Source organism: Meriones unguiculatus, chromosome 7 (assembly GCF_030254825.1).
Source record: "Meriones unguiculatus strain TT.TT164.6M chromosome 7, Bangor_MerUng_6.1, whole genome shotgun sequence".
NCBI classification, from domain to species: Eukaryota; Metazoa; Chordata; class Mammalia; order Rodentia; family Muridae; genus Meriones; species Meriones unguiculatus.
In genome coordinates, this window is record NC_083355.1 from 40,730,484 (window position 1) to 40,757,114 (window position 26,631).

The 26,631-nt window shown below is 38.4% G+C and overlaps 3 protein-coding genes across 10 annotated transcripts in view; 2 read left to right on the forward strand and 1 right to left on the reverse strand.

The window, feature by feature from the left end:
• Nf1 (neurofibromin 1) overlaps positions 1–26,631 on the reverse strand; it is a 236,597-nt gene that overhangs the window by 58,466 nt on the left and 151,500 nt on the right. The window lies entirely within an intron of this gene.
• Evi2b (ecotropic viral integration site 2B) lies at positions 416–8,866 on the forward strand. Its single transcript, XM_021663091.2, has 2 exons — positions 416–534; positions 7,163–8,866. Exon 2 carries the CDS (start codon positions 7,178–7,180, stop codon positions 8,516–8,518), a length of 1,341 nt encoding a protein of 446 aa, XP_021518766.1. The 5' UTR covers positions 416–534; positions 7,163–7,177; the 3' UTR covers positions 8,519–8,866.
• Positions 17,516–20,241, forward strand: Omg (oligodendrocyte myelin glycoprotein). The gene is made up of 2 exons (XM_021663098.2): positions 17,516–17,677; positions 18,554–20,241. The coding sequence occupies exons 1-2, from the start codon at positions 17,675–17,677 to the stop codon at positions 19,880–19,882; spliced, it is 1,332 nt and encodes a 443-aa protein (XP_021518773.1). The 5' UTR covers positions 17,516–17,674; the 3' UTR covers positions 19,883–20,241.

Below are 26,631 nucleotides of genomic sequence, written 5' to 3' on the forward strand. Positions count from 1 at the left end.
AGAGCCAGCATTAAGATGCACTGGTTACCTACTGTGTGAGGCATCATTTTATCCAGTGCTCACAGTATTTCCAGGGAGGGAAATACTCCTTCAGGGGAGGAAATGGTGACTGAGAAAGGCACTGACTTGCCTATGACCTAAACATCATTCACTTCTTCCAATAAGAAATCTCACTCAGCATTTTCCTCAGGATATATAATTTCTCAGCAAGACTCCATCCTAAGTGTTTAGATTATACAATCACATGACTGGAGAGTAAGGGATATTTATTTACAAACATCAGTTAAGAGCACTTAAGTTACATAGATTGTGTTTCAATATAAGCTCTTTGAAGGAGCACATTTCTTAGTCATTCTGTGGCTTATTGCACTTCCTGTAACTGCTATTGATAAACTTCCTCTGCGTACGGAAACCATTTCAGTGTGCTAGAGGACCATTTTTAACCTGCACCGAACCAACTCTTTTGCTTTCTCAGCCAAGTCAAAACATGTCCTCTTAGAACAAGAATTTACATTCTGCGAAAGAAGTTCTCAGGTAAGTGCACCCCGACACAGGCCATCTGATTTCAGTTTTGCTTATGTGAAATTTATTTTAAAAACCAAAATATCATTAGTGTTTACAGATGAATGCAGCTCTCAACATTTCAAAAAATGTCTACAGAAGATTTCTGTGGCTCTGCTGTGTGAATTCTATGTTTATATTCAGGGTCGATATTGTCTGAAAGACTTTCATTGAGGTTTTAATATCATCAGACCTTTGAGGTATACTCAGTCAAAATATTTAACATTACTTCAATAATTTTTAAAAAGCTAGGAGCTAAAAATAAAACTAAATTACACGGGCTCTGACTGAATTTACAACCTTTACAATACTGTTTAAAAATTCTAGGGCTGGTGCTACAGGTCGGTGCCAGAGCTTGCCCAACATGCATGAGGACCTGGGTTTGATACTCAGTATCACAAGAGAAAGAAAACAGTCTAATTTACTTTCTATAAGGACTTTCTACTCATACAGAACATCTCATTTAAGTTATCTAATCATTTTTGTTCATTAAAAAAGAGTCAGGTTTCTATATGCAGACAAGGCTGGCCTCTAAGATCTTTCTGTCTCTACCTCACAAGAACGGGAATTAAAAGCATGTATCATCATGCCTGGCCTAAATTAGTTTTATTTGTCTATCCCTTTTAGTTTATAAACTACAAATGGTTACCTTCGTTTTGACTTAACTTAAAAAGAACTTATGTGTTGTGTACAAAACAAATTTTATATTTAAGTAATAACTGTGATGTATAACAATTATGTCATTAAAAAAAAGCTCCATAAGACAAAAATATTATGATGAGTACGTACATACTTATATCATGTATGTGCTTATGCCACATACTCTGGGCTGACTTTTTAGTGAAGAATATAAAGCACAGGAAAACAAACAACCAAACAACCAAACAAAAAACATCCACAGAAAGAACGTTTTGTAAAAACTTGTTAGTAAATGAAAAAGATACTTGCCTTGTGACTAAATGGAATAATTACAAATAAAATAATAAAAATACATGGAGATTCCAGAGATCTGCAGTCTAAAGGAAAAATAATTTGGAACTGGGTTAGATCCTATTTCAACCATTCATCAACACAACTTTTCCTTATAGCAGTCTGCTTTGAATTTTTTTTTTTTGGGGGGGGAAGAAAGTTCAACTTGGGTTTTATCCCTGTAGCCCCAGCTGCCCTAGAACTTGCTCTATAGACCAGGCTGACTTCAAACTCAGAGATCCGCCTGCCTCTGCCTCCCAAGTACTGGGATAAAAGGCGTGTGCTACCACCATCAATCTTGGTTTGAAATTTTTAAAGTAATGTATGTTACATACACTAAAAAGTAGAGATATTTTTAAGCTCAAATTTCTCTGAAACAGGGCTAGTCTCAAGTTTAACAGTTTCCATGTTTTCAACAAGTTCCTACATAATCCTACTTAGAAGTATCAGGTGAGTAATTCTGAACATGCTAAATATAAATTGATGGCTTTTAATGCTTAATCTTTAGAGAAGTATCATACAATTTTCAGTTAACTGTAATTTTGACAGCTCACATGCTGAGCACTCAAAGCTCCTAAACTATCTGCCCAGATCCCTGGACTGGTGTGTGCTGTCTAGTACTTCTTTTCCTACCCTTATGTAAGCCTGGCCCCAAAGCTATTTACACTGTCGCAGAGACCTTACAAGAGTCCTTTTCTGGCATGAAGCCTTTCTCGTTCTTAATTCCACAAAAGGCTCCAGCAGGTAACAACAGAAATCAAGGGCTCAGGTCAGCAAGGTTTCCATGTTAGTGCCACTGCTTAGAGCTGTGACAGCTTGCAAAGTTAACCAACTCTCTGTCTCTCTCAAGTCTGGAAGATGAAAATATAACCACCTCGGTCATACAAATAAATCCTACTACATAGGAATTTTGTGGGTGTTCAGTAATGGTATTTCTGTGGTACTGAGGAATCAAACTCAGGGCCTTGTGCATAGGAGACCATCACTGTAGCCCCGAGCTTCACCCCCAGCCCTGGCAGTATGTGACAAACACATGCCTAATCCTAGGGAGTTCCATATTTATTGTAACCATGCTTAAAATACTGATTCACTAAAACAATGCATTGCTTTCCTTTTTAAAAATTAAAAAAAAAATCAGGTAAAACAAAGAGCCAAAATGACAGATTTAAACCTCATGCTGTAAATACAGAGAGAAGTTTTACTATAGGAAGGTTGAGCAATCTGGATTTTCCTGAGCTGGCGATTAGAGCGTTTCTAAGGAAGATCCAATACAGACTGTGCTGGGTTCTCTATAGTTAGCAGGCATACTTCTAGGTAGTGAGTGTTAGGGAAGTGACAGTGGGGGCGGCTGGAGTGAAGGTGGGTTCATAGGCCCTCCATTCTGGATGGTCAGCTCCTGTTTGTTAATTCTTACTCCCACACACAGGCCAGTGATAAGAAGTGACAATTCCCAATAGCCTTTTACCCATGTGAATCCTCTCTTCCCTTCTTCAGTAACCTCCTGAAAACTAATAAGCAACTAGCATTTCCAGCTATTTCCTTTTCTTCAATACCTTTCCTAATTAACTGATCCTTTTCCACATACCTGGTGCATCCTAAAGTTTTTGTGAAATTTCTCTTTCATTTTCTTTAAATTTTTTTCATTCCCATTTCCTGTCTATTCTAAATTTTAATCTCTTTTTTATCTTCTGCCCCAAATTCAGCTGACCATCACCTTTCTCTGCAGAAACAGTGTGGACTGTAGGTAGATACCAGTTACATAGTTGACAAATGTGTTCAATAACCTTGTATATTAAGGGCTATAACAGTGGCTTCATTAACTCTGACAAGAGTCAGGCTCCCCATCCCCCAAAATTAAATTATTAAATCCCAAATTTCTTCTTTTTGTCTTGATACTTCTTTAGATTATTCTGAACTGCCATAGTAAGATTCTAACAGATTCTAGCATTCTGCTGCAGCAGATCCTAGGAGGGTTCGTAATGTAAGTGATGAACTGGAGAGAGTGGCAGGGTATTTGAAAAATGGGTTTTGCTTTTACTACTGTGGCGAGTGGAAACATCAAACATCTAACTTCCTGTTGACACTAGAGGTGATGAACCTATCAGAATTGACCTTACAAACCAAACTGGGTTGTGTGATGATGCTCCTGTTTTGACTGGTTCCTCCTCTATTTTCCTTTTTCAGCCAACTAAAAAGAGGAACTGTATGGTTTCTTTATTTTAAGTGAAGTCACAAAAGAGGAAACATTTTTAGCTGAAGACAATTCATGGCCTATATCTTCTGTTGCTTTGGAAAGCATTTTCTAAAAACATTTACAAAATGAAACACTGAACACCATTTTCTAACCAAGCCTTTTTTTGGGCAACCTATAAAAATTACTGCGTGGGATGGCATGAATGATGACCATTTAGAGATGAGTCAGACCTCACATCCCTGCCAAAATTTCAAAATGTTTCCCCTAAAGAACCCTAAAAAAGGGAGAAAAACCAGAATTTACCTAAATTTTATTTTCTCTGCTTATATTAAGATATATGTCTTAATAAAAAGTAAAAGTGAAATAAACAGCAAGGAATCAAGAGGTTTAGAACACATGAAATATTTACTGAGCAACTAATACAAAAGTTAAAGGTAAGAAAACACACCAGTGGAAGAACAGAGAGAATGCACACTTTAGGGTAACAGGGTCTTAGTAAAATTCTCAGGCTGTCACTAACAGTCATAACCCTCCCCCCCCCCATGTTCAACTTATTCCAATTTGCTTCTGTGAAGGTTAAATGAAATAAATTATGTAAGTCACAAATCTACAGCATATTCTATACAGCTATTTTTCTTCCCTTTTTTTTTCTACCTTTGTAGAGTAAAAAAAAATCTTGTTTGAAGTGATGGCAATAATAATAGAAAATGTGAAAATGACATAATAAAAAACACAATTATTTAGGCAAGGAAAAGCATGAGGTGCATCCATGAAGAACTACCGAAGAGATCAGCAAGACAAGAACTGAGGAGATTTAGGGAACAGCTATTTGTGGCTGTGGTCAGTCACAGAGAACTTGGTTTAAGAGGGGGAATTTAAATTGAGGTCTACAAGAAGAAGATAGGTTCAGACATGTAGTCAGCAAGGAAGAGGATTAGGCAAAAAAGAACACATTTAAAGTCAATGAAAACTGGCATAACTTAATGTGTTTAGGAAGTATGCAAGGACGTTAAAGATTGGTTTGTAAGCTTTTCTCTAGACAGATACAGTGTATCCTTACATGAAGTAGCAAGGAAATCATAAGGGTAATTTATCAGCACTAGGCAAGGGACTTCAAAGAGCTATTTTAAACTTCAGGCTTCAAGCACCAGAGAAAAAATATAAAGAAAGAGACAGAAAAAAAAAAGTATCTTTTCTTGAAAATCTAGATCATTCTGGCTCAAGCTTGAATCAGCTCAAGCTTGAATGTGATCCCAGCAGTCAGGAAGCTGAGACAGAAGGACCAAATGCAAGGCCAGCTTGGGCTACACATGGAGACTGCTTCTTTTTTTTTTTTAAAGATTTATTTATGTATGAGTGTTCTTTCTGCATGTACACCTGCATGACAGAGAGGGCAGCAGATCCTAGTATAGATGGCTGTGAGCCACCATGTGGTTGCTGGGAATTGAACTCAAGACCTTTGGAAGAACAGACAGTGCTCTTAACCACTGAGCCATCTCTCTAGCCCCAGAGACTGCTTCTTAAAACACAAAAAGCAAAAAACAGAAATAAAGAAGGAGAGAGAGGGAGGAAGAAGCAAAGGCAAGCAGGCAGGCACAGGCAAATGGACAAGAAGGGGTGTTATCATTATCCTTTTATGATACTACTGGTAGATGAGTAAGAAAATAAAAACTACTCAAATTGTCAAACCATTTTATTGTATCTTCAGAGTCACGGAAAAACTAGTTTCTTATCATATATAACAACTAGTTTCTAACAGTCTAAGATTTTCCTTTCTATAATGTTAAGACAATACTGCTATTTCAGACAGTCAACACTGTCTTTTGGTCATTTCCAAAACAAGCCCCATTATACTCAGCACTGACAACGTCAGTCAGCACAGAACTCATGTGAGAGTGTAAGGCAACTGAAAACAACAAATTTGCATGGCTTACATGCAGAGTTACTTCTTATCAGCTATTTTTTTTTACCATAAAAATTTAAAATGCTTAAAAGCAGTAACTTCTTTTTTAATATCTCAAATATAGAATAGGGTCTGAGACAAAAATGGTTGTCCCATATCTGAATGAAAGTAAGAGTGGGTTTACTTACTTGACCAACTGGGCCAGGGGGACCTAAATCACTTTAGCATTTTCTTGCTTTTGTTTCTTTCTATTAGATTTTATTTTATTTTTCAAAAATAATTTATGTATTTTATTTTGTGGACACTGCTGTTTCGACTGCGTGTATGTCTGTGTGAGGGTGTTGAATCCGCAGAACAGGTTTCGGTTCCCCACTGTGTGTGCGTGTGCACAGGAGTGCTGGTGCCTGCACAGAGCAGAGGTGGTAGATTCCCTCTGGGATTGTAGTTACGGGCAGTTGTGAGCCTACCAACAAATGCTTTAGCTGCTGAGCCGTCTCTGCAGTCCTATTTCTCTGAAATTGTAAGCCCAGAACTTGGAGATTGACTCACTCAAAACTGTGAGTTCCTTAACATAAGCCAGTTCTGTACACAGCACAGAGTGCGGATCGCCGGCGCGGCAACTGTACGGCCGGGATCTCAGAGGAACGAGCAGCGTACTTGGGTTGTTTATTTGTTTTTGTTTTTTGAGACAGGGTTTCTCTGTTTAGTCCTGGCTGTCCTGGAACTCTGTAGACCAGGCTGGCCTTGAACTCTGTAGACCTCTCTGCCTCCTGAGTGCTGAGATTAAAGGTGTGTACCACCAGGCCCAGCTGGGGAATCTTTTAGATATGCTGAATTTGCTGATCCTGAGATATCCACATGAAGTGTCCACTAACACATGAACATACAGTAAAGGGGAAATGGACCGGATGCACACGCTTGGTGGTTATGGCGAAAGGCTGAGAGTGGAAACTTAGAGAACTAGGAAGAGAGAAAATTAAACGGAGAGAGAGACTGAACATTGAGTAACTATTTAGGAGACAAGAGGAAAAGAAGAGCTGAGTGGAGTGGTGTGAAAGGAAAACTGTTAGGAGAGCTACTGAAACACTGGTGAAGAAACAGTACAGTAAAATGTAGCGAACAGAAAGGAAAGGGTAAAGACAACAGTTGAAGGGCGCTGGTCACTGCTGTTCTTTGCAGAGGCAGAGCCACTGTATTTCTAGGGACAGAGTGAACAGACAGCACGTGGCTCAGCAGGTTGAGCCTGCACATTCAAGACAATGTGGAATAAAGGAATCTGAGGAAGCTAGAGGGGCTGCAAGGTTATGCAGATACTTTATAAAAGATTTAACATTATTTTCCAGGAACTCCAAATGCTGTACTATGAATTGGAGTTATTATAATCTGTCAAGTAGAAACCAGAGTAAATATTAACCAAAAGCCCAACAACTCTGTTTCAGACATTGTAATGAGGAGTAAAATGTAACTGGACACTAGATGATAGCTAACTGTCTTTTTTTCCCTCCCTTCCATTCACCATGAAACCACGGGTAAAGAAGAAACATTCTGAAATGGAATTCAAGTATTTCATCTTAATTTTGCTTTGTCAGTACTTGAACAATCGGTTTTTCTCAGAGACAGAAGCAGTTACAACAGAGCAGCAGCCACAGTCTACTCTACTCACATCATCCGTACTGTATGTTGCAACCACTTCTCCAAACACAGCAGGGAATGCTTTGAGTCCAACACCACAATTCAACAACACTGCTTCTGGACAACAATCACCACCTGCCCAAAGCACTCCTGGACAACCAACACCAGCCGTTTATGTCTCTGCAAGACCAGTTGCCCCCAACATCACCAGTCAAGCAATATCAGCGGTCAACAACTCCTTTCCACAAACATCACTACCTGGGTTCACATTGGCCAATCAACCATCCTCTTCTTCCCATAATTCCACTAAACCACCACCAAGACCTCTTGTCTATACACAACAGCCGCCACCACCTGCTTCTACCTCTTCTGAAAAACCAGTACTACAGACTATCCATAATCAGTCCACAAAATCAACACCACCTACTAATTTACATATGACTGATGACAATTTACCAGGGAACACACCACCACCACCAGCAGCAGCAGTCACTTTAGAACCAAAAAGTGGCAAAGGAACTGCACATAAAACCAACGAAAATACAATAGCTGCCATATTAATTGGTACAATTCTAATTTCTATGTTGGTAGCTATACTCATGATTATACTGTGGAAATACTTGAGGAAACCAATTTTAAATGATCAAAACTGGGCGGGTAGGTCACCATTCGCTGATGGAGAAACACCAGACATGTGTATGGATAACATAAGAGAGAGTGAAGTACCCACAAAACGCACATCAGTTGTTTCGCTTATGACCTGGAAACCAAGCAAAAGCACACTGTTAGCAGATGATTTAGAAATTAAGCTGTTTGAATCAAGTGAACACATTAATGATAGCAACAACCTCAAAACTGAGAATGTAAAAGATCAAATAAATGGTTTATCAGAAGACAGTGCTGATGGATCAACAATTGGTACAGCTGTGTCTTCTTCAGATGATGTAGATCTGCCCCTGCCACCTCCCCTTCTCGATCTAGATGGGAATCTCTCAGACAAGCCCACAATGATAATGGATTCTCCTGTACCACATGATTCTACCAGTCTCCAACCATCTCCAGACAGTCTACATCAAGCATGTGAAGACCACACTTCCATGATTGAACAGTCATTTCCGCCACCCCCTGACTCATTTAACTCGCTTCCGTTAGCAGAAGAGGTTATAATCAATCAAGAGACTAGTCTGGAGTTCTCTACTCCTGACTTCCATCAGGACCTCACAGACTCCCTGTCACCTTCTCCTATAGAGCTGCTGTAAAGTGACAGTTTGCTTTCTAGCTTGTCCTCCATCCTGAGATGACTCATCTCATTTCCTGTCCTCCTGGTACGACACATATGACAGCTGGCAGCCGAGTGACTTTGTTTAGGAACTATCTGACACCTGAATGAAGCCCATGTACAAAGGTTGATTATTACAGTGGTATGCTTACTAGCTATAGAACTTAAAAGCAAAGTCCCTTTACATATATGAATGATTGATATGTCAAGAGCTTAATCATTTTGCAAACATGAGATCTACATATACTTATTATTACAGATTTTCCCCTTGAAAAGCTGTACATAAACTTATCTTGAATAAAAAAAATTCTATTTTTCCATCTCATAATTTGCGGTGTAATAGAAATGAGAAATATTAAATAATCCAAGTATTAATACTTCAAATATTAAATCACTATTTCAATTTATGAATAAGAGATTTTTGGCTTTAATGGAAACACACAGACACAAAACTGTATTAAAATATGAAATCAGAGTGCTGTGCTGAGGAACATTTACCCTGAAAAAATGAGCATCTACCATAAAAGGCAGATTTCTTGTTTTTATAATTAAAAAATTTATGTGTACAAGTGTTTTGCCTACATATACGGCTGGTGCTTGAGGAGGTCAAAAGATGACAATGTGCATTGGATCCCTGGAACTGGATGGAGTTACTAACATTTGTGAGCTTCCATGTGGGTGCTGGGAACTGAATCAAAATCCTCTATGAGAGTAGTAAGTGCTCTTAACCGCTGAGCCACTGCAATTTCTTCTCTCCTCCCCCTCTCTTCAAATGACTGAGGAGCTGGGGTGGAGGGGCTTGGCGACAGGCTGCATTTGGAGGCTGGAGGACAACTTGTGGGAGTCAGTTTTCTTCTCCCACCTCAAGGATAGAATTCAGAACTCAGGTCATTAGGCCTGACAGCAAGCACCTTTATCCATGGAGCCATTTAACTGGCCCCAAAATGTAGACACTTTTCTAAAATGTCAAGGAAGCAGAAACTAAGCATTTAGACAAAATCAAGTGTTGCAGAAGAAGGGAGAAGAAAAATAAAAGTGGGTGTGTGTGATTTTTGTTATATAGTTCATACTTACTTAAAAATCAACTTTTAGTCTAGAAATATTTTTTTAAAAGTGTGTGTGAGTGTGTGTGTGTGTGTGTGTGTATGTGCGTGCATGCTATCTGCCTGTGGGAGGGTGTTGGTAGAAGCCGTAAGAGGATGTCAGCCACCCTGGAACAGAAGTCACAGGAAGTTATGAGCTGTTGTCTAACACGGGTACTGGGAACTGAACGCTGGTCCTCTAGTATAGCAGCAGCTCTCTAGACTGTTGAGCTATCTCTATATCCCAAACCACCTTTTTAAATGTAGAAGTTCAAATGTTAAACTACCACCTAACAATTGAGGAATATGAGATAATGGAGAGGTATGGGCACAACCTTTGTCAAAGTCGAAGGGGTCAGTGGGTATTGGCTTACTTTGTATAGATGTTAGTGAGGCTACAGAAGTGCTCATCTGCCCAACAAGGACATCCTTCTTCCTATTCTTACCTAAAGTCCAAGGGAAGAGAGTTACTTAGAGCACAAATTCTGGAACTTTTCCAAATAGAATATAGTATTCATTTGTAACATTAGTGTTCAAACACTAAAAAGCCCATCTGGAATAAAAATAAGCAGGCTCTTGGGCAAATTACTATTATTATTATTATTGTTTGTGTTTTCTGAGACAGGGTCCCTCTACATAGGCTTGGCTGTTCTGGAACTATATAGACCAAGCTGTCCTCAAATTCACAGAGATCCACCTGTCTCTGCCTCCCAATTGCTAGGATTAAAGCTGTGGCCACCACACCTAGCCTAAGTGTTATTTTACATACAATGCTTGCCTTATTTCTTGCAAGCCACATCTAATTTACTGACAAGGAATACTTTATCTGCAGAAACACTCACTGAGCTACTTATTTCAAACATGATGGTTTTCCGTCCTGTTACACTGGTTCTTTTCTGTTATCCACAAAATTTGTTTCATGTGCCTTCAAATATCATTTTAAGACTAATTTATACTGTAGCACTCAGAAATTTTGAGAATTTATTCTTTACATGTCTTGATTAAAGTGATGAGCTCTAGCAGTTCGGGTTTGGAATGTTACAATCATCAAACCCCTCTCATTTCACATACAAGAGCCTAAAAGAGGGTTGGGGCCAGAGAGACAGCTCAGGGGTTAAGAGCACTAGCTGCTCTTTCAGAGGACCCAGGTTCAACTCCTAGCACCCACATGGTGGCTCACAATTGTCTGCAACTCCAATTCTAGGTGATCTGTTACCCTCACACCAACGCACATAAAATTAAATAAATTATTAAAAAAAAAAAAAAAGCCCAAAAGGCTCTTCCCCAATGTTTTGTTTTTTTTCAATACCTTCCTTACTGATCTTCTCTTGGGAAAAAAAAAAATGGACATTGAGAAATACTTCTTAGATAAAACAAGAGTTAATGGAGGAGATGCAGAGATGGTTCAGAGGTTATGAGTGCTTGCTGCTCTTTCAAATACCCAGCTTCAATTCCCAGTACTAACATGACAGCTCACAACTGTCCAGTTCTAGGGGATATGATGCCCTCTTCTGACTCCATGGACACCAGGCACACAAATAATACACCGGTGTATAAATCCAGGTAAAACACTCATACATATAAAATAAAATTAATAGGATTTATTTCTTTTTGTTCTATGTATGCATTTTGTCTGGATGCATGCCTGTGTACCACTGTGTGCCTGGTGCCTGTGAGGTCAGGAGAGAGCATTGGACCCCTGGGATTGGAGTTAAGAGTGAGTGGCCCTGTGGGTGCTGTGACAAGTGTTCTTTACCACTCACTCACTTGCCCATCCCCAAATAAAGAAACAAACAGTTCAGGAGCTAATGACTTGGTTACAGTCTTGTCAGATTTCTTTAAGCACTACCCTTAGCTTTTCTCCTGCTTTCTGTCTAGCAGATACTAGAGCTAGCTGGATTTTAAATTTTGTTTTAAAATCAAATTCAGAGAGAGAACAATTCAGAGTGACTGTATGCAATTCCCCCACTCAGGTCAGTGGAGGCTGAGCAGCCCGACAGTGCATCCCTGCTTACTCAGCAGGCAGAAAAGGAAACTAATCAAAGAACTACAACAAAGTAAAAAAAATGCAGGAGGGAAAAAAACAAAAACAAAACAAAAAGCCTCCTGGAAAGATGAGGATACAATTAGGATACTGCAGAGAAAAGAACAAGGCATGAGATGGCTCCGCAAGCAAAGATGCTTTTTACCAAGCTTGACTCCTGGGCTCCAAGGGATAAAGGAAAGAGCTGCCTTCCAAAAGGTGCCCTTTGACTTCCTTGTGTGTGCCAAGGCATGTAAGCACACGTGACGCAAACACACACAAACACACATAATAAAAATTGAAAAATAACCAAGCAGTGGACTAAGAGGCCCCGTGAACATCACACTGCACACCAGTGGAGCTCTTACCAGAACTGTGTAACAGCCTGGAAGACCATTTAGTAAAAGCCCTGGTTTTCTTAACTGCTGAGGAAAACAAAACCAGGGAAAGCAAGTGACTCAGGAAGAAATCAGCCTTAATTTTGCTCAAAAAGAAGAATAGCAAAATACTTGGGAACTTATAATTCAAATTCTAGAGCATAGTGTTTAGAAATAAATTCAAATACCTGATCAGGAGGAATAAGTGCTGGGTCAGCTAAATAGATACTTGAAAAAAGAAAAGTGGATTAACATGACACATTATTTAGAAGAGACACTGAGTAGAAGGAAGATCTAAATAGAAAGCCTGAGGTCGACACAATGCAAGAGGAGGTTGCTGAACCCCTTTACAATTGGACATGGGGAAACATCTTCCGAGCTGAGGCTCAAAATCTAGAAGCAGCAAAAACAGAATAGAAGCTCAATTATATGAAACTTTTCAAATGTTAAAACCAAAATATAACTCAGCATTAAAAAGTCAAAAGACACAAAGTTAAAACACAAAGTTAAAAACTTTAAGTTAAATCAACTCAGTACAAACACCTATAACTGTAAGAAACTTCCTAAAGATGGACAACAGAATAACTGGATGATGGACAGTTAAAAAAAAAAGTATAAAACATCCAGAGAAGAAAAAATACAAATGGTTTAGAGGCAAAGGCAGGTGGACCTCTTAAGTTCAAGGCCTGGTCTACAGAGTTCCAGGACAGCCAGAGATACAGATACACTGTCTCAAAAAGCCAAAAAACAAAACAAAACAAACAAACAAAAACAAACCTTAAAAACAATCACTGGCAAAAAAAAATATATATATATATATATATATATATATATATATATATATATATATATATATATATATAAAGCCGTTCAAGCACAAGGGTCATAGCATGTCATCATTTGCAGTAACAAAAACATGACAACAACTCAGATGCTCCCAGTATAAGGCTGATCACATAAACCATGGTGTATTCCCCAATGCATCATGAAATGAATAAATCAAATCCCTGTCTCCTGAGACTATGATCTTTAAAATAAATTATTAAAAAAGAGTAAGATATAGAATACTTTGTACAAACTTTTACATGAGAAGACAAGAATATATAATATACTTATATATTTTATCTGTTTTTCAAAAGAAATACTGTTAAGATGCAACTAAAAACAAATAAAAGTAGCTTTTCTCCACACCAACAAGAGGAAGAAAATTGACAGGAAGGATCAAGCCAGAATAGCATGAATCATCTGTATATACAATTTTGTGTTTGTTTTTTAAGACAATATTTAACTTGTAGCCCTGGATGTCCTAGACTCAGTTTGTAGATCAGAATTTGGCCTCAAATTCACAGAAATCTATCTGCCTCTGCTTCCCTGAATGCTGGGATTACAGGCATGCACCACTGTGCCCAGCTCAATTACATAATTTTGACTAATCAGCCATAAATACTAAAAACTAGCTGAAAAAAATTAACATTATCTCATGTTTTTGACAAACAGGAAAGAACGACTTCAAATAATTCTGGGTATAAAACTGACTGTCCCTCCTCAGTGAAAGAGGTCACACCTGGTTCAGCTGTCTATCCTCTAGCTACATTAATGCAATTATCCCTTTTAGACTATTCTTGGATGAGGCAAAAGGCAGTTAGGTTAATGTTGTTAGGGACATAGTAGAAAATATGGAGATAGAATAAAAACTTCAAACATTTCCAGAAACCAAGCAGATAAATTAGGAATATTCTGGAGAAGAGGAAGGGAAGATGGACGCTCAGAGGATAAAGATGGCTCTGTGGTTAAGAACATTTATTGCTCTTCCTGGGGGACCTGGGTTACTGGGTTTGATTCCCAGCATATCTTCTGAGATACCATATGGGTGACCTTTTGTAACTCCAATCCCAGAAGCTCCAATGCCATCCTCCGACCTTACCAGCAGCAGGCACACATGTGTTACACAGACACACACTGTAGGTAAAACATTCATAGATAAAATAATAAATCTTTTTTAAAGGGATGCAGAACCTGCATCAATGACAGTACATTGGCTCACAATTAATTATTGGCAATAATCAGTTTTATCAGTTCACAAAATAAAGGAAACCAGGCGTGGTGGTTCACACCTTAGATCCCAGCACTCTGGGAGGCAGAAGCAGGTGGATCTCTGTGGGTTTGAGGCCAGCCTGGTCTACAGAGTGAGTCCAGAACAGCCAGGGCTGCACAGGGAAACCCTGTCTCAGAAAATAAAACAAACAAAAGAATAAAGGAAAACTGGAGCTGGTGAATAAAATGGAATGGCTACTGTGTACCACACAGGAACATACAGAATCTACGCTGGATTTACGGCCACATACTTAGCCATCTCTCCACCCCTCAGCACCCCTTTTCTAAAATGCTTGAGACCAAAAGTATTTCCAAGCCTGGAAATTTTAAGATACACACGTACGTACATATACATACATGCTTATGGCTACTACTACAGCAGGTGGTCTGCTGTTTCCTTTGCAATGCTAGAACAATACATCCTGGGGTGCAAAAGATATGTCAACTCATTGAATGCTTAATCTAAACTAGTTGCCTAAATAGATATAATTTGTTATTTTGGTGAACTTATTTAAATTATAATTAATGCTTCTGTATAGGATGTAAAATAAGCTGTAACAAATACTTGTCTTTTAAAAATTATTCTTCTTGCTAAGTATGATGGCACACGCCTTTAATCCCAACATTTGGGAGGCAGAGGCAGGTAGATCTCTGAGTTCAAGGCCAGCCTGGTGTACAGGACCAGGTTACAGGATAGCAGGAGCTACATAATAGAGAGACCCTGTCTCAAAACCCAACTAAACAAACAAACAAAAAAATGGAGTATTATATCTATTTAATTTTCTCAATCTTTAACAGTGTTAAGACTGCTGTATTTCAAATACACTGAAATGACAACTTCTTTTTCTTTCTGAGAAGTCACAGTCATCTTTAATAAAAGTAAATTTGAGATGAAATTGAGACACAGCAGAATCCAATCCTAATGTGCTTGGACACTTGGTCTTACTGTGGGCAGCGCTGAAGGGACAGGTTCTACAAAGGGTTTAGCTGGTAGTTTTAAGGCTACTGGGGTGGCCTCTGAGGGTCATAGCTTGGATCTCTTTTGTATCTGCCACTGGATATGAGCTGATCGTGTGAGCAGAACAAATCCTTCCTCCTTTAATCGCTCCTCTCAGGTATTTTATCATAGTGCCAGCAAAGTCATTAATACAGACGAAGCTTAAGTTAATTTAGAACACATTAATTAACTAATGACATAAAATTTTCTTTCAAATGGAAGTATTTGTCAGTGTAACTCAAGTAGGTAATTCCACGTCTATAAGGGCATAACGAGCGTTCCTAAGAGAGATTTTAAAGTTCGGCAAGTTGGTTCTTAGTCATACCCCTTGACGTGTACTGATAGGCGTGTGAGTTGACATGGAATGCTGCCAAGAGAAAACCATGCTCACCTTCAAAACAATTCTGCTGAATGCAGTACTTCAAACATTATTTTAGGGATCATGATGGCAACTAGATTCTGAGATCCATATAAAGAGTCTAACATCCAAATGAACACTCAAAGCAGCAGTAAAATCCTGAATCAATAACAATCACTAACGGTGCAGATTGTTTAAATGTAGAGCCTTTTCTAGGAACGCTGCTTTTACTACAAGATAGTTCTCTTCTAAGAAGATAAACTATGGATTTCAGTAACTCAATTCCTTTCCAGATTCAAATAAAACAATACTTCACAAAATTTACCAGCAGACAACATAAAGTAGTGCCTAGGCATTTTTCTTAACACGTAATATGCTAATAACTGCTGGTTTTTAAAAACAATTTATTTAATGTTATCTTATGTGCATTAGTGTGAAGATGTCAAATCCCTTGGGACTGGCGTTACAGACAGTTGTGAGCTGCTGTGCGGGTGCTGGGAATTGAACCTTGGTCCTTTGGAAGAGCAGAATGCTCCTAACCACTGAGCCATCTCTCCATCCCCTAACTGCTGGTTTTTAAATGGTGACAATTTGATGATAAATATACCGTAATTTTCTTGTTTTCTTTTCCTATGGTAAAATGGTCATTTTGCAAATTAAAACTGAGTTTTAACTGATTATATAAATAATACATTAAGAGATTCAAGATGCCATAAATCTAGTTTCATTTTATAAAATTCTTAATTATGGTTTTATCTTTTACAAACATTGCTGCATGTATTTTTAAATCTATTAAGTTTATGAGAAAGATATAATATAAATATGGAACACTGAATAAATAATTTGAAAATAATAGTTTTATTTTATATCTTGAGACAGGTCTCATGTAGTCTAGGCTAGCCTTGAACTCACTGTGTGGTCAAGACTGGGCTTGAATTTCTGATCTTCCTGACTCCAAGTTCTGAGTGATGGGATTACAGTGTGCTGCCACTCTAGCCTTGATACTGTTATTCATAAAATAAATGATTTTTTTTGTACAGTCCCAACAATAGCTCTGAAGAAAGCAATACTCTATCTATACTATCCAAAGCAAGTTTCATGGAAAAAAAAAGAAAACTCCATCTAACCCAAATACATCAAATATGAACAATTATTTTACCATCTGATTGATAATTAAAAGTTGGACATTGGAGAAAGGAGGGGAAAAAAAACCAAACCAAAACAAAAACATCTGCCAGGTATGGTGGTGGACATCTTTAATCCTAGCACTGAGAGGCAGAACCAGGCAGATCTCCAAAGTAGATTCTAGGCCAGCCAGGCACACACAGTGAAAACCTGCTTTTTGTTTGTTTGGTTTTATTTTAAATATGGCATTTCCTAGATTTTGATCACCAGCACTAAGGCAGGGGTTTGCATGTGCTGGGTGAGGGTGAGGGAGGGAACATGACAGTGATATACTTGGCGTGCGTGTAGCATTAGTCAAATGATCTTTTGTATCAGGAAGACAAAAACAAAATAATCATATTGAATTATTCCTGTGCTTCCTAAAAGGTATGATGAAACATGTAAGTGGTTGATAAATTTGAAAAGCTAATTAAATATAATAACCATGATAAAGGGAGACATGAATTTAAGATTTTATCATACCATAAAAAAATGTTATGTGACAACTGAACCATTTCTGAAAAGAACATACAGAGATTGAAAACAGTTCAACGAGGATCTTGGAAATGAATTCACAAAGAAGATTAAGTCTATCTTCAATATTTTCTAACAAATAAAAAGAATGTAGAGGCTTAAAAAATATATATCGCAGCAAGAGAATGTTTAAATGTGCAACCCAAGCTCAGAGAAATACATAGAAAGAAGTAAAGTCCAGCCCTAATTTGCATGAAGTATTCCACCCGGTAGCAAACTGAAGCTATGTAAGGTACTCTCAGGGCTGTTAAAAAAAAAAAAAAAAAAGTCCATTTTGTTGCGTATGCACCTCTTGCAATAAATTTGAGTCACACCAATGACAGCTCTGCAGTCCTCCTATGTGGTGCTGATCAGGTGGTTGCAGAGCTTCGGCTCACAGCAACACAATGCAGCTGAGCAGGCAAGCACAGCCCACAGCCAGAAACCCTTCCGACTCCTCAGAACAAGACGACCTTTAAGCCTCCAGCTTCCCGGAGAAAAAGAGATGCTGGTGTTGAAGACGACATTATGGTAAGCAGTTATTTAAATTGGTAAAAGACCGACTTTATATTTTTTCTCTTATTTAGCTTTTTTTCTTTTTAAGCCAATGTTAGGATTTGAATATATTCAAATAACAAGTGCATGCACCAAAATTTGCTGCAGTAATAGTTGAGTTTTTCTTTCTAATGTCCACTCACTTTGTAAATACATATATTGCTTTTCCTTTAAAAGTGGTATTAAAATATACAGGGGAAAAAAAAATCACCTGACAAAACATGATGTTTAAAGGTATGCTATCGGTCTTGATTTGTCTGAGTTCATTAAAACGTTTTTTTACAAGGATATAATTATCCATGAAAAGATGAAATTTCAATAAACTATTTTAATCTAACTGCTTTAACATCTAAAACTACAAACATACTGTGTCTTAAAATGCTGCAGAGATTTAAGAAAAACAGACATGACAGCCATTTTTTTTCTGAATAAGAAAACATCAAAAATAGTAACAGCCTAAATAAGACTGTAAAACTCATTTGTAGACAATGTCATTCTATCACGTTAAGGCTTTGAGAAGATAAATAAGAATAAATATAGGGTAAAAATAAAGAAAAATGCAGGAGAGCATCTCTCTCTGTCTCTCTGTGTCTGTCTCTCTCTCTGCCTCTGTCTCTCTCTCTCTCTCTCCCTTGATTCCCCCACCCCCACCCACCACATAGCCCCAATTGAAGGATTAGGCATTTGGACTATAAATGAAGGGCAGCTTTGTTAGTTTAATCACTGGAACAATTATAAAAGGACTCGACAACAAGGAGGTTTATTGAAAATTTTGCCGAATGCTAAGTGACCCATGCAGATGCTGAGAGTATATTTGCATATTAAAAGAAGGATGTATCTGTTTGTTTGCAGGCTTTGATGGAATATCAGATATTGAAAATGTCCTCCTGCCTGTTCATCCTTCTGTTTCTCACGCCTGGCATGTTATGCATATGTCCTCTCCAATGTATATGCACAGAGAGGCACAGGCATGTGGACTGTTCAGGCAGAAACTTGACTACATTACCACCCGGACTACAAGAGAACATTATACATTTAAACCTGTCTTATAACCACTTCACTGACCTGCATAACCAGTTGACCCAATATACCAATCTGAGGACCCTGGATATTTCAAACAACAGGCTTGAAAGTCTGCCTGCTCAGTTACCTCGGTCTCTCTGGAACATGTCTGCTGCTAACAACAATATAAAACTTCTTGACAAATCTGATACTGCTTATCAGTGGAACCTTAAATACCTGGATGTCTCTAAGAATATGCTGGAAAAGGTTGTTCTCATTAAAAATACCCTAAGAAGTCTTGAGGTTCTCAACCTCAGCAGTAACAAGCTTTGGACAGTTCCAACCAACATGCCTTCCAAACTACATACTGTGGACCTGTCTAATAACTCACTGACACAAATCCTTCCAGGGACGTTGATAAACCTGACAAGTCTCACACATCTTTACCTGCACAACAATAAATTCACATTCATTCCAGATCAGTCTTTTGACCAACTCTTGCAGTTGCAAGAGATAACTCTTCATAATAACAGGTGGTCATGTGATCATAAACAAAACATTACTTACTTACTGAAGTGGGTGATGGAAACACACGCCCATGTGATAGGGACTCCGTGTTCTAACCAGGCATCTTCCCTGAAGGAAGAGAGAATGGACCCCACACCCCCTGGATTTACCTCCAGCTTACTCACTATCAGTGGGATGCAGACAGTGGCCACCATTAACTCTCTGAGTATGGTAACTCAACCCAAAGTGACCAAAATACCCAAACACTATCGAGGAAAGGAAACAACATTTGGTGTCACGCTAAGCAGAGGTCCCACTTTTACTAGCACTGACAGGGCTCTGGTGCCCTACCCAGAAGACACACCCACAGAAATGACCAACTCACATGAAGCAGCCGCTGCAACCCTAACTATCCACCTCCAGGAGGAGTCAGTTTCAAACACAACCCTCACTAGTGCAACAAAATCATCCCCAACACCCATGACCCTGAGCATCACTAGTGGCATGCCAAATAATTTCTCTGAAACGCCTCAGCAAAGCACAACCCTTAACTTACGGAGGGAAGAAACAACTGCAAATGTCAAGACTCGACTACCTTCTGTGGCCAGTGCTTGGAAAGTAAATGCTTCACTCCTTTTAATGCTCAACGCTGTGGTCCTGCTGGCTGGCTGAGGGTCTGCAGTTTCTGAAACCAAGGAGAACCTTCCTCCTGATGTACAGTTGGGAAAATATGCCCCTATCTAACCAGTGATTCAAACTATATTATGTATTCAAGAAAGCCAGTCTTGTATTTCTGACTTTGACGTAAAAAAGAAGTAATTTGTCTTAATTAAAAATGCACAATGTCTTGGTACTTGCTGCTATTTTATGGTCTTAAGTAAAACTAATGACTTTTTTTTTTAAATGAAATGTTTCCTTTTTAAGGCTTCAACTTATTGCAAAAATATAAAAAGCATCTAAACTTTAATATGTATTTTATGTATGTTTACACTGTCAAATGTCTGGGAAAAAATAAAAGGTCTATGCTCATAGTTGTGTCACTTAATTTTCTGGACATTATCATAATAATCATTTAGTAGAATAAAAAAAAAAACCTAACAATTTCTGCTCTAGAAAATCCTGATAAGGCCTTTAAAATGAAGGAAATGTGGGACACTCAAGATTTTGCCTCTAAAGTAAAACCAAGACTGCCACTCTGTAAATGGTTACACATCATTATTTTACACCCAAGCCAGAATTGTTTTAAATCTAAATGATGCCCTGCTTCTGAAGAACTCTTGGCTACTTTACAGATTATATAATGGACAACTGCTCTTCAGAAAGCTAGGAAGCACTTGGCTTTGCATCTTAACAAGGAAAATTTAACTTTGTTTTGCATTTAAGAAAAAAGAAAAATAATAAAAAGTTCTAGTTTAAGGATGTGTTAAAGAGTTTTCTTGCATACTTAATAGATCATTCATTATTAAAAATTAAATATTTACAGAGTTAAAATCTTACTACTACTATTGTAGGAGAAACTTATCTTTTATAAAATCTGAGATTATAATCTGATCTACCAAATTTAAAATAAGATTAGCTAGTGGCTACAGCTATGAAGTCTGACAACTTGGGCCATGCTGAGGGAGTGTGTGGTGTGGAAAGAAGGAGGGAGGAGTGGGTGGGATTCCTTTAGTTCCACAACCAGGTAATTATCGAGGAGAATGGACTAACAATGAGGATGGACAGGGGACAGATTTAACAGTCCAAATCAACTGCACTGGACTCCAATTAGAATAAATAAAGTATTGAGAAATTTGGACAAAATATAAAAGTATTTCACTTTATGAATTAGCAACAAACATAAGAAACAGCTGAGAATCAAAACAAGCCTCAACATAGGTACTCATTTTTATAAGATATAAAAAAGAATCTAACTTCAAGCATTTCTAAATTTGGGGAGACTACAGAAGTAAGTTATGTTTTTTCCTAAAAAAATTTGAAAAATCAGATAGTTTTCTTTCCTGGACTAAGAGCATAACTGCCTCCTCCCTGTCCTGTTTACAGGTGTAGGCTGTATACACTTAAGACTGGACATATCAGCTATCTTCCTTTACTGCTCTTTGCTTTACTGGCTTGAGACATCATTCTCACTGAACTAAAGCCTGTCATTCTGGCTAGGTTAGGTGACAGTGATCTCTTGAGGCTCTGTCTATTCCCACCCTAACCCCAATGCTAGGGGGTACAGACACATGCAGCCATGCCCGATTTTTTTTTTTTTTCTTTTACATGGGTGCTAGGAACTCCAACTCCTGCCCTCATGCTGGAAGAACAAGGATTCTTACCCAATGAGCCATCCCCTCAGCCACTTAAGAACACTTCTATTCAGAAAGTAACAATACTACTGAACTCCTCTCCATACCTTTTTTTACTGCTGTGTTGAGACAGGGTCTCACTATGTAGCACTGGCTAGCTTGGAACTCCTCATCTAGGAGTGGTCTCACTATATAGACCAGGCTGGCCTCCAACTCCCAGAGATCCACCTGCCTCTGCCTCCAAGTGCCAGGATTAAAGACAGCAATACCATTCCTGTCCTAAACTTTTCTTTTTTCTTTTCTTTCTTTTTAAAGAACTAAGCTTATAAAAAATAGTTATATTTCAATAAAATACTTCCTTATATTGCCTCTACAGTGGCTTCTGAATATTTTCCTGCCTTTATAAACGTGTCTCACTATATTAAGTAATCTTACCATGAAGAAAAGCCCCTAAAATGACTTACAAACCCATCACCTCTTCAAATGGTTGTGTTGTCCACTCTCCCTTCCAAAATGATCCACTGTCTTCATTACCCCTGACAGAGGTCATCTGCTTTTAGTGCCTAATCTACAACACACATAGTGTGAATTGTGTTGTTTTTAACAGATAGGCTGAGTTTCACAAGACCAGATTGTTTACAGTTCACTTTTAAATCATGGATGTTAAATCATGGATGCCAAAGTTTAACACTGTCTTCCTGTGGAGACAGTGACAGCAAAGTATAATTATGGATTACCATTAGCAGTACCCATGGACTGTACCATCCTGACATGCATGCAAAATGCAGAAGAAAAGCTTGGTAAATTTGAAAGTACAACATCTGTCAACTATACTGACTGTCCTTAGGAAGAAGCATTACCTAGCCTTAGAGTAATTAGATAATGCTTCCCCTCTAAGGAAATAATATTTGCATCATTATTAATCAAAGAGGGCTCATCTCCAAATGCTACTATACTATCACTCCCAAATGCTTCCTTAGGCACATACATATACATAAGTGTCGGTATACATCAGCATGTATCACGGTTTTTTGTTAAATGGCTTGGCCAATTATAAAGTAATTTAAGGGTTCTAATAAACACATTTTGAATTTAGGATATCATAAACTAACAAAAGATTTTTTTCTTGAGATGTAAGTCTAACCCAAGTCAAAGAGTCTCTATTCTGTATACGCATGTACATACAGTCATGAGGCTTTGTTCTGTCTGGTAAGTAATTCACCTCTGTCACTTCTGTACAACCAACAAAACACCTGATTTCTCTAACTCATGAGGACATCTAGAAAATGGATTGACAGAATAGTGTTTTTTTTTTTCTTCCTCCTAAGAATTAAATGATGTTAATTCCCATAAAGCTTTCAGTGTCTTGGCCATTCATGCTATTAAGCAATTTATAATGATGCAATGAATCAACAGCAAATTCCTTTAATAGACACCAAAAAAAAAAAAAAAAAAGTCAGAGAAAAGATACCTGAAATCCTTCACAAGATTATACTCTAGAAATTATGGATCAAAAAAAATTAAAAGTCAGTCAGCTGTGGTGGTGCACACCTTTAATCTCAGCACTTGGAATGCTGAGGAGGCAGGTAGATCCCTGTGAATTCAAGGCTGGCTTGGTCTATATAGTGAATACCAAGACAGACAGGAAGACGCTGGCTCAAAGAAGAAGAAGAAACAAAGAAAGAAAAGAATTAAGAACTGTTAAGGGATGATCTCAATGAATAGCAAACCACAACTCTATGTTGTGCCATACTGGCGAAAACAACATTTTTCGTTTGGTTGGTTTCATTTTTAAATGGAGACAAAAAGAGTCACTTGACCTTAGCCATGCTGCACAGGCATCCATCTTGGTAACAGCGGCACAGGACTAGAACATCCTGAAATAGCCCTGAAGATGCTAACCAACCGCAAATCTAGCTGCACAACAAAGAGCGAGTCCACTATTAGCCATCTTATAAAAAAGAGCACTAGGGAGAATAATTCAGTGGCTAACAAGGCACAGTGTACAAGCCTGGAGAACCTATGCAAAGGTTGAAAGAATCAATTCCGTGCAGTTGTCCTCTGATCTCCACATACGTGCTGGGGCATGCACATGTGCTCCTATGAGTGTGCACACGGGGCCTGAGAGATGGCCCATCGCTGAAGAGTACATATTGACCAATTGCTCTTGGATAGGATCTAGGTTTGGATCAAAAGGATTAAGAAAGATTCACTGGAACAGTGCAGGGAAAACTGGAAGACATGGACTGAAGAGAAGGATCAGTGGTTAAGAGCACGTGTTGCTCTTGCCAACAACCTGGATTTCCAGCACCTAAAGGTGGCTCAAACCATCTGGAAATCAGGGGATCTGATGCCCTCTTCTGATCTCAGGTGCCAGGCACAAATGTAGTGCACACACATAAATGCAGGCAAAACATTTAAACACACAAAAACAAAAAGGTATAAATATTAAAAATAAGAAAACCGGAAGACACTTCAATTTAACATTCAATTCATGTGATGCACACAACAACATGAAATATAAAGAGATTGCCAATAAATCTGTCAATACAAACCTTCTGAATTTTTTATGTTGAAACACGAAACCTGATAAAAATATTAAAATAGAATACTATAAAGGAAGATTGTTAATATTAAAAATAACAAGGGGCTGGAGAGATTGCTCAATGGTTAAGAGTGCTGTCTGCTCTTCCAAAGGACCCGGGTTCAATTCCCAGCACCCACATGGCAGCTCACAACTGTCTGTAATGCCAATTCCAAGGGATCTGACACCTTTACACTAATGCACATAAAATAAAAATTAAATAAATTATAAAAAGAAGATTCATTTAAAAAAATAACAAAATTTTTTTTCCAGTAGGTATCTGGGCAAAGGACATAAACAGAATATTTATCATACAAGAAACATGATGATTAATAAACATGAGAATATGGCCAGCCACATAACTGAGAGACACAATTCAGTTCTTCCATTTAGGTCAAAGCAAAGTCCTAAGGGAGCGTAGAGAAAAGTTACGAATGAAGGAAGTCCAGTGTAGAAGAATGTACTTATAGTACCTGCTGCTTAGATGGCTGACAAGGTCAAAGCCAACCCAGGCCACTTAGCAAGACCACCCATCTCAGAGGGGAAAACGAAACCAGAATGAAGGATCTGGCTACAGTACTACTGGCCATCCAAAAACTAGTTCAGGCAGTGTAGACTGTGAACCAATTCCACATAATTGCTAATTATTATTAATTCTGAAAATTCCTAAACAATTTAGTATAGTAAGCTGCTCAAATGAAGTCTTCCAGGGAGTGAAAGCCAATGTCACCTTAATGTATTAATGTGTTAAGCAGATTCATTTATTTCACACGCCGAAAACTGTAGTGCAAAGTGAGGCCTTTAAGAAGCTCAGCTTTAAAAAATGCTGTTTTGGTTCAACTGTCTTTCATTCATTAAGTGTGTTTAAAAAAGTAGGTGACAAATACAGGATAAACACACCTACTTTTTAGCATCAGAATTCCTGGCTTGAAAGTCTGTGTTTGTTGAGGTTATTCACAAAGTATAGAAATCAAGCGTGTACACAAAACAAAATAGCAGAATTATTCAGTTGTGCACTGTAGTTTAATGGAAAGAACAGGATTAAGTTTTGTCATTTTAAAGTCTATTATCTTGTTAACTGACTGTGCTCTGATTTTAAAAGTAGTTTAAAATATACAAATTATACAAGGGTGTCTTAAGGAATGGGTTAGGGTCTGAAAGATGGTTCAGTCAGTATAGTGTCTTCTGAGCAAGCACAAAAATCTGAGTTTGGACCCCGAGTACCTACAAAAGACGCTAGGTATAGCAGCATGGTGTAACATCAGCCCTAAAAGGTGGAGACAGGAGGATCCTGAGGGCTTGCCTAGTCAGCTAGTCTAGCCAAATCAGTGAGCTCCAGAGCCACAGAAAGACCATGTTTGAAAAAATAAGGTAGAGAACAAAAAAACAAAAAACAAAACAAACAACATTCAACACCAACTTCAGGCCTCTGGATGTGCATGCACATATACACACAAAGAAACGGGTTAAATCAACTATACCAATCAACTTCGTGTAGGCTACACAAACCTTTGTTTTAATTACAGGAATTTTGTTCTGTTTTATATTTCTGGTGTTTTGCTAGCATGTATTTTTGTTCAGCACACTGTATTCCCCACACGTATGGCTGGTACTTGATGAAGCCAAAAGGCAGCACCAGATTCTTAGACCAGGAGTTGAGAGCTGCCATGTAGGTGCTGAGAACTGAACCTAGATCCTTTGTAAGAGTAGCCGGGGGTAAATGCCAGGCCATCTGCCCATGCATAAACCTTTTAACGTGTAAGAACTCTTGGGTCATTAACTAACTCAGGAAGAGAAATGATTGAACCCATAACAGCAAATAGACTCCTCTTCACAGTTATACTTCAAACTGCTGAGTTGTTGTTATCTCATGGAAAATATGACTTGATTTAAAAAGCTTATCTGTCTGCATGGATGTGCATGTGTACATCTGTACAGAGGTCAGAGGTCAGGTAAGCTCACGTGTTGGTCCTTGACTTCAACCTAATTTGAGGCGGTCTCTCTTGTTGTCTGTTGCTGTGCTACACACACTAGCCTAAGTGGCCCGTGAGCTTTCAGGAGAGTCTCTTCTTCCTACCTTCCATCCTTCCATAAGAGTGCAGATACTACAGGCGTGCTCCAATGCTACCACACCTTTTGCGTTCTGAGGATCTAAACTCAGGTCATCAGCCTAATCACACCAGGAAATACAGCTTTTTGTTTTGCGTTATTTTGTTGCCCCTAGCCACGGTTCAAACACAGTGAACACTTCCAAAAGCTGAGGGAGTTTGAGTGACTTTCTAATACTTGCCTCAACAGAAAATAAACTCACATTTAACGGCTTTTCATCAAGTAGAGAGAAGAGGGAGACACCAAACCATCAGTAAGGGAAAACAAAGATGCCATATACCACAAAAGCCACTAGGAAAGCTATCATCTGCCAGCCAAAGCCTCAGTGCCCACTAACACATCTGACATATTATATAGTGTAAGAGTATCTGGCACACAGCCATTTAACAGCTCTATTGTGTAGACACCCAATATTCAGCTGTACTGCCTCATACTAA

What these genes read in the sequence shown, in the direction of transcription:
- Evi2b (XM_021663091.2), top strand. Translation starts at nt 7,178, where the DNA reads ATGGAATTCAAGTATTTCATCTTAATTTTGCTTTGTCAGTACTTGAAC.